At 44.2% G+C, this 9,251-nt stretch overlaps 1 protein-coding gene across 3 annotated transcripts in view; it reads left to right on the top strand.

Annotated features, from left to right (window-relative positions):
- Sirt5 (sirtuin 5) overlaps positions 1–9,251 on the top strand; it is a 45,353-nt gene that overhangs the window by 22,924 nt on the left and 13,178 nt on the right. For 2 of the 3 annotated variants that reach the window (XM_008831601.3, XM_029562825.1), the window contains exons 1-4: positions 1,535–1,668; positions 4,039–4,264; positions 8,177–8,264; positions 9,028–9,081. In XM_008831601.3, coding sequence (XP_008829823.2) covers positions 1,537–1,668; positions 4,039–4,264; positions 8,177–8,264; positions 9,028–9,081 — 500 coding nt within the window. In that variant the 5' untranslated portion in view covers positions 1,535–1,536. Of the gene's footprint in view, positions 1–572; positions 799–1,534; positions 1,669–4,038; positions 4,265–8,176; positions 8,265–9,027; positions 9,082–9,251 lie in introns of those variants that run through there. The other variant, XM_029562824.1, reaches the window with a different exon arrangement.

Genomic DNA, 9,251 nt, shown 5'->3' with positions numbered 1-9,251 from the left:
GTATATTGTGTACAGTTGTATGTGTACATGTATGTGTGTGGTTTATGTGTAAATACAGGTAGCTGTATGTACAGTTGTGTGTCTATGCCTGTACATATGTATAGTTCATGTGTAGGTGCATGTATGTGTGTGGTGTGATGTGCACTTCCACTGCTGTGTTCAGTTGTGTCTAGGTGTGAGCCCAGCTCTAGTCCTACAAACTGAGCTTCCTCCTGTTGTAACTTCTTTATCTCTCTAGGGCATTCTGTGTTTCATGTTTTTCCTGGAGAAAGCACACAGTGAGATTGACTTCCTGTTTGGGGGGACTCTGGGAGAGGAGATTCTGTAGGAGGGTACATGTTACTTCCCCTCCTGCTCATAACTTACTTGTGGGGTGAGACAGGTTGCATAGCCTCTGTCTCATTGTTGGTGGGGAGTTAGGAGCAACCTGTCTACAACATGGGTTGGTCCCAGGACTGGGATCTAGGCTGTTACTGCCTGGTCTGGGCCTTGAGCTGATAGGCCTCAGCCTGGCCTCATAGCCACAGTCTCCACCTCCATGGGTCCCTCCCTGACTGCTTCTCTCCCCACAGGACCTGGCAACTCCTCAGGCCTTTGCCCGCAACCCATCACGAGTGTGGGAGTTCTACCACTACCGAAGGGAGGTCATGCGGAGCAAGGAGCCCAACCCTGGGCATCTGGCCATTGCTGAGTGTGAGGCCCGGCTGCGTGACCAGGGCCGGCGGGTCGTTGTCATCACCCAGAACATCGACGAGCTGCACCGCAAGGCTGGTACGAAGAACCTGCTAGAAATCCACGGTGAGGGAAAACACTTTAAACACACCCTCTCCACCCCTACCACCAATGTCCTTCCCCCAGAGTGCTGTGGCACTTCCCTCAGGGACATGGTGCCCCATGGTAGTTGAATTGCTGGTAGCAAGACACCACCTTGCCTACTGGCATCACTCACTTGCAACCTGCTAGTGGAAGACTCCACTGAAAACCAACCACCAATATTTGCTAGAAATCCACGGTGAGGGAAAACACTTTAAACACACCCTCTCCACCCCCACCACCAATGTCCTTCCCCCAGAGTGCTGTGGCACTTCCCTCAGGGACACGGTGCCCCATGGTAGTTGAATTGCTGGTAGCAAGACATCACCTTGCCTACTGGCATCACTCACTTGCAACCTGCTAGTGGAAGACTCCATTGAAAACCAACCACCAATATCGCTGGGTGCTGCTTAGACAGGTCCCCCTGGGACTGAAACAGAACCTGCGTTTTCCCAAAAGCCCCCAGTGCATGGCGTCAGTGCTCCAGTACACTGGAGAAGAGCCACTTGATATGGGCTCTGGGAACCGAACCCCAGTCCTCTGCAAAAGCAGTATGTGCTGTTAACCACTAAAACATCTCTGAAACCCAAGGAATGTTTTTATTAGAATAACTATACATTATAATTTCATTCAAGGTCAAATTTCAAACTATAGACAACTGATGTGGGATAGAAACATCCAAGGGTGTACTGGATTGACACAGATCTTATTTTCTGTTTAGATATGGCAGATTTTCGCAAGTGTTTTGCAAATGCAAAGCACATAGCCATCATCTCAGGGGCTGGTGTAAGTGCTGAGAGTGGGGTTCCAACTTTCAGAGGAGCTGGAGGTTATTGGAGAAAATGGCAAGCTCAGGTTAGTAATGATTCTAGAATACTTAAAGGATTTTCTGAATGGAGCTATAACAGAGTTTGACTCAGAATCCATCCCGATGCTTGAAACAAGGGGAAATGCTTTGAAATTGGCAGTGATCATTTTGTCCTCTTGGTTTGGGTGCCATCACAGTGTCTGTGCTGCTAAGGTAGCAAATTTGGGGCCGTGGAGATGGGTTCAGCTGGTAAGAGTGCTTGCTTTGCAAGCGTGAGGACCTAAGTTTGAATCCCAGCATCCATAGTTGTGTATGCCTGTAACCGCAGCATTGGGAGGTAGAGACGGGATCCTGGGGGTACGTGCACAGGGGTGCAGGAGGATGCTTGCTGGCCAGCCATGTGCTTCCAGTTCAGTGAGAGACTGTCTCAAGGGCGTAAGGCAGAGAGTGACGGGAATACCCCCAATGTCCTCCTCTGGTTTCTGCATTCACATGGACAGACGTGCACACCTACACATTCATGTGTATGTACCACACATACACACCATGATACACTACACACACACACACACACACACACACACACACACACACACACACACCCTCCACCACACTACACACATATAAAATGGCAGTTTGTGGGGCAGAAGGACAACATTGGGAATCAAACTCCGCTGAGGCACATTCTCAGCCCAAGATCACAAATTTGAGTAAGCAGTCACTTTCTTTATCTTCTAGATATGAAAAGATTGCATTTTTTTTAGCTAACAATTCACTTCTAGGAATTTCATTATAGTTGTGTGTCTATGCCTGTACATATGTATAGTTCATGTGTAGGTGCATGTATGTGTGTGCTGTGATGTGCACTTCCACTGCTGTGTTCAGTTGTGTCTAGGTGTGAGCCCAGCTCTAGTCCTACAAACTGAGCTTCCTCCTGTTGTAACTTCTTTATCTCTCTAGGGCATTCTGTGTTTCATGTTTTCCCTGGAGAAAGCACACAGTGAGATTGACTTCCTGTTTGGGGGGACTCTGGGAGAGGAGATTCTGTAGGAGGGTACATGTTACTTCCCCTCCTGCTCATAACTTACTTGTGGGGTGAGACAGGTTGCATAGCCTCTGTCTCATTGTTGGTGGATGTGTGTCACTGTGTGTATATGCATGTATATGTGTAGCTTCTAAGTATATGTAGCTGTATATATGCATGCATATGTATATATATTTGTGAAGCTCGTAAGTAGCTATAAGTATCTATATATGTTTATATCTTATATATCTATAAGTTTGTGTATATATGTGGTTTGTATGTAAGTACATGTAACTGCATCTATGTGGTTGTATGAACATGTGAACCTATTTGTTCACATATAGCTGAATATTTGTGCACATGCATGTACATATGTATAACTTGTAAGTTCACGTACTATATGTGTATAGTTGGATATATTGCATAATTGTGTGTATATGTATATATGTAATTTGTATGTTAGTACATATAGCTGTAGTGTAGAGTTATTTGCATGTAAGTACATGTAACAGTATAGTATATGTGTAGTTATATGTATGCATACCTGTATGTAAGTACATGTAGCTAAATACATGAAGTTGTGTGTATACATATATCTATGTATAGATTTTACATAAATAAGACATAGCTGTATACATGTGTATGTGTGTATGCACACATGCATATATGTGTGGTTTGCATGTAAGTACATGTAACTATGAGTGTATGCCATTATGTATATGCATATATATAGCTTATGTGTAAGTATACATAATTGTATAAGTGCATGTAGTTGTATGTATACATTTATGTATAGTTTTCACATTAAATAATGTAGCTGTGTATATTGTGTACAGTTGTATGTGTACATGTATGTGTGTGGTTTATGTGTAAATACAGGTAGCTGTATGTACAGTTGTGTGTCTATGCCTGTACATATGTATAGTTCATGTGTAGGTGCATGTATGTGTGTGGTGTGATGTGCACTTCCACTGCTGTGTTCAGTTGTGTCTAGGTGTGAGCCCAGCTCTAGTCCTACAAACTGAGCTTCCTCCTGTTGTAACTTCTTTATCTCTCTAGGGCATTCTGTGTTTCATGTTTTCCCTGGAGAAAGCACACAGTGAGATTGACTTCCTGTTTGGGGGGACTCTGGGAGAGGAGATTCTGTAGGAGGGTACATGTTACTTCCCCTCCTGCTCATAACTTACTTGTGGGGTGAGACAGGTTGCATAGCCTCTGTCTCATTGTTGGTGGGGAGTTAGGAGCAACCTGTCTACAACATGGGTTGGTCCCAGGACTGGGATCTAGGCTGTTACTGCCTGGTCTGGGCCTTGAGCTGATAGGCCTCAGCCTGGCCTCATAGCCACAGTCTCCACCTCCATGGGTCCCTCCCTGACTGCTTCTCTCCCCACAGGACCTGGCAACTCCTCAGGCCTTTGCCCGCAACCCATCACGAGTGTGGGAGTTCTACCACTACCGAAGGGAGGTCATGCGGAGCAAGGAGCCCAACCCTGGGCATCTGGCCATTGCTGAGTGTGAGGCCCGGCTGCGTGACCAGGGCCGGCGGGTCGTTGTCATCACCCAGAACATCGACGAGCTGCACCGCAAGGCTGGTACGAAGAACCTGCTAGAAATCCACGGTGAGGGAAAACACTTTAAACACACCCTCTCCACCCCTACCACCAATGTCCTTCCCCCAGAGTGCTGTGGCACTTCCCTCAGGGACATGGTGCCCCATGGTAGTTGAATTGCTGGTAGCAAGACACCACCTTGCCTACTGGCATCACTCACTTGCAACCTGCTAGTGGAAGACTCCACTGAAAACCAACCACCAATATTGCTGGGTGCTGCTTAGACAGGTCCCCCTGGGACTGAAACAGAACCTGCGTTTTCCCAAAAGCCCCCAGTGCATGGCGTCAGTGCTCCAGTACACTGGAGAAACACTGCGTAGCCATAAGCCCCCAGTCCTGGGGCTTCTGTGGAAGGAGGTTATGCTGTGACAGCTGGCCAGTGAGGGGAGACAGGGCTGGATCCTGGGACCACTGTGGTGGGTTGGACATGGCCCTGGGGGGCATCCATTTACTTGTCCTTTGTCCCCACCGTGTACCTGCCACCGAGGCCATCCTACCCCACCCTGGAGCCTGAGGGAGCTGTCAGCTCAGGCCCTTCCATGTAACAAGCCCACCATGTTTGTAATATCCATGTAGTTTGTCTTGGTTCCCTCTGTGGTCCTCTTTCCTTTACCGCCACCTTCTCTCTGGGACATAGGAGCATAATGGGGTAGGCAAGGGTTTCTGGCCAAGGCCATTAGCATTAGAGTCTACAAAGCTGCAAACCCAAGGAGTGAATTTTCTAGTGTACAAGCTGCAGATGCAGCTCAGCCACTTGTGTTGTCTGTTCTGCATGTGCACAGTAAAATGCCTGCTTTCCGCTAGCTTAGGGTCACTTGATAAGGAAAACTGGGTGCTGATTACAGTTAGCCCAGTCTGGCGGCACTTGCTTCTGCTGGGTGTGTGCCGTCTTCACATGTGTCTGCTTGTTTCTCTGCGATGTCAGCATGTGGGCCATGCTCCTTGTCATGCACAAAGCAGGGGCCATAAGATCTCTCTCTTCCAGAGCTCTCTGAAGAATCAGACAAGGATGCATGTGCACATTAGTGGATGAGAACTGTCTTCTTAAGTAAAAATATAAGAGAGATCCCTCATTTCATTAAATTCAAGATGCTATTGATTCTAAGATGTATCCTAAGCTAAGTGTGGTGATACACATCTGTAGTTGCTCCAAACTACAGATATATAAGCGCCAGTCACTCCCAAATGAGAAGTATGTAAGGATAGAAATACCAGTAGCCTTACCTAGCCTTTCTGCACTTATGTACATGAATTGAATTTCTATACTGTGTCCTGAAAATGTGTGCAGTTATGCATCAACTAAAAATAAAAATTTTAAAGCTTATGTAAAGATTTTTATTAGAGATAGTATTCCTGTGCACATATAAAATCAAGTGAACTAAAATGGTTAAGCTATTTCTCATCACCTAACTCCTCTAAGTGACTTTCGAATGACTTGGAGGTATTGAGGTCTACATTTTCCACAGTGGTGTACCTAGGGGAACATCCCTCTGTTACTATTATGGGAATTAACCCAAGACTGACCTGGCACTAGAGAAGACTCTAATCGTACTCAGAAAGCAGAAGTTTATCCTTTATTACATAAGGGCCTGAGCTAACCTGCTCCTGAGAAAATGAGGCCCTGTCCAGAAGTCTATACAAGCTTTTAAAGGATTTTTCATGTCATCCTTTGGCAGTGATCATATTGGTGGATCTGAGACCTCCAGCATAGGTGGTATACATGCCCTTTGGGCCATTATAGGAAATTTAAATTGTCGGTGTTTTTACCATAGAGAACAAAGTTATACTGAGGTCATAGTTCATTAGTTCCACATCAAGTTAATTTTTTGTTTCCTCCATGATTTCCATCCAAGCTGCTGAGATTCATGCTGTAAGGTTGAGGTTGGACCTTTCTTAGCTCTCCCAATCAAGACTCATTTTAAATGGTCCTTTGGCTGTAATTTCCAGGGCTTCATGTGTCTAGCCAGACCACTGAGTCAACAATCAACTTTCCACACTTTTCTGTGACCAGTGCCATCCTTCCACAAGCCCATGAGCACAACAGCACTGTCACATCCATCATCTGGCCAGTAACAGTTGTAGGACACCTCTGAATTTCAGAGATGTCAATATGGCGAAGATGTTCACACTAAAGCTGGCAGAGATAGATGCAGTGGCCTACAGAAACTGAGGTGCCCTGGGGCAGCCTGTTCCCTTCTCTCAGCTTTGTTTCCTCGCTGCAGTAGCCTCCTGTCTCCCTGCGCAGCTGATATCCCTCAGTTGACTAGGGGAAGAAGCATCTGGTGGCTCTCAGGCTCATGTTCACTCAGTATATTAGTCAGATTTTTCATTGTTGCTGTGACAAAATCCCTGACGGAACAACTTCAAAGGAGGAGACATTTTGCTCATGGGTGCAGAGGTTTTATTCCACAATCTTGGCTCCACTGATTCTGGGTCCTTGATGAGGGAGAACATCAAGGCAGTGGGAGCATGTGGAGGAGGAGACTTTCACATCATGGAAGACAGGAAGCAGAGCATCAACAGGAAGTGGCCTGGACAAGATATACCTCCCCTCACTTCCCAAGGACATACTCTAGGGATCTTCTTCCTTCAACTAGGCCCCACCTTCCACAGTTCTACCACTTCCCAATAGTCTATTCAAATTGTAGAATTATTAATGGATTAAACCCTTCATTAGGCCAGTGCCTACATGATTTAATTGCATCTGGAAATGCCCTCGAAGACACTCCAATGTTCTATAATCTTCTAGTCATGCCTTAATCTAACCAACTTGACAATCAAGATGAACTACCACCTTTAATAAGATAGTGCGTTAGTTACTTTTCTTGTTGCTGTGGCAAAAAATCTAATGTACAACAAATCAAGGGAGGGTTCATTTGGGTTCATAGTTTGTGGGTACAAGTGTATCACGGCAGGGAAGGCGTTGCATCAGGAGTGTGAGACAGCCAATCGGGCTGCACCTGCAGTCAGGGAGCACAGAGAGTTGAATGCTAATGTTCCACTCACTCTTTTTTTTTCATTCAGTCCATGACCCTAGCCCGTTCAAGGAGGGTCTTCCTTCCTCTGCTAAACCTCTTTGGGAACATCCTCACAGACATGCCCAGAGGTATATATACTAGGTGATTCTAAATCCCTTCAAGTTGACGGTCAAAATTAACCATCACAGATAGCTCAGAATATCCCTGTGGACTGCCTCGTTTGGGTCACAAACTCATACTTTTGACCAAATACCAGTGCTAGAATGGTGTACTAAAAATGCACTAGTCTGGAGCCTGTGGCCAAGCTTATATGTAGACTATGATTGATAGCTCCCCCAGCTCAGCATAGGGTAGAGGAGGGATGAGACCCAAAGAAGGCATAGTGGGCAGACTGAAACAGTCTATAGCACAGCATATCTCGGGCACATGGCAATTACCTAATAAATTATGGTCACCATTACTGTGTTAGCTCAATAAATGGTTGCTAGTATTAATTCTTTTTATTTATTAGTTAATTGCTTATTTAATGAGTTGCTTTTATAGAAGAGATTCAAGTTCTAGTAAATCAAAGTTAAGATTTCATTGCATATTCCATAATGACTGACCTCTTATAGCTATGTACCTAATTAGTAAATCATGTCCTTAGCTTTAGGTTGAACTGCCTCTTTCTTCTTGACCATCTGAACCATCACTCCAAGGTCATTCGGCTGCGTGTTAGTCATGTAACTAGTTATTTCCCCTCCAGATCAAGACGTTCTTCAAGGCATTTGCTTTGGGTTGGTTAAACAATACTGCCTGCTTTTGTATTATGCATGATTCCTAGGATAGACCCTATTATTAAAATAAACATATGAAAACTAAATTATTTTCTGACCTTTCAGACATGGATACAGTTGCTCTTGAGGACACTAAGTTCTGGACTTGTTTGACACCTGTCTTTCAGGAACCTTATTTAAAACTCGATGCACCTCTTGTGGAGTTGTGGCTGAGAATTACAGGAGTCCAATTTGTCCAGCTTTAGCAGGAAAAGGGTAATGGTATTGTACTGCAGAAAAATATTGTTTTCACCTTGAATTGAACATAAATGTGTGGACATTGAGCATTCAAGATTCGTGTGGATTGTTTTTTCTGACAAATAAGACTAGACACCATATAAACATCTAATAAAATAAATATTTGACGTAATTTACCATGTTAAGTAAAAGCTGTAGGCTGCCAGAATATATGCAGAGTGATCCCAAGATTTCCCTTACACACATCCATACTGCACATCTGTGTATCTGTGCATTAACTACAAGACCAGGGAAAGTAAAACAAAATGTTACTGGTGAATTTCAGGATTAGAAAGATTATGGGTAATTTTTACTTCTTCTTCATATTATTGGAAATTTCCCAGTATGTTTGTGATGAATGTGTATTATTGTTAAAATTATGAAAAAAAATTGAGTTAACCCACACTATTGAGAAAAGTTATTCTGAACCATTTTAGAGCAGTACAAATTTATAGAAGATAGTTGCATAATATCATTGCCAAAGAGTCAAATGAGATGGGTATATACAATGATGGAGCCCCAAAGTATACCCCAGTTTCCCCCACATAGAATCAGAAGGAAATCTACTGGCCATTACTTGGGGGTCCATCCTTCTAGGACCCTTCTAAATCAGCATGCATGAGTAAGAAGTTCTGTGCCGTATAATACCAAGCAAGCACACAAACTGCCATGTCATGTTATTTCTCTGTTCTTTGATTTTTCACCAATGGTTTTCATTCTTTTCTAATGTTATTGACTTCAGGGCTCCAGAGCCTGAAACTCAAGATGCCGGAATACCAGTTGATAAACTTCCCCGGTAGGTAAAAAACTGGATCTGGCTCTAGACTGTAGAAAAGGAAAATTAGAAATAAAAATCTGAGCATTTATTTAATGAGATGCCTCTTAAATGTACAGATTCAGAAACCATCTGTCCTGTCAGTCGAAGGGCAAAAGACAAAAGATGAATGTCTTTCCCAGCCTTTTGTT

Source organism: Nannospalax galili, unplaced genomic scaffold (genome assembly GCF_000622305.1).
Source record: "Nannospalax galili isolate Female #2095 unplaced genomic scaffold, S.galili_v1.0 scaffold72, whole genome shotgun sequence".
In the NCBI taxonomy this organism is placed as follows: domain Eukaryota; kingdom Metazoa; phylum Chordata; class Mammalia; order Rodentia; family Spalacidae; genus Nannospalax; species Nannospalax galili.
Note: the sequence above shows the minus strand (reverse complement) of the source record. Positions and strands in the feature narration are given on the sequence as shown.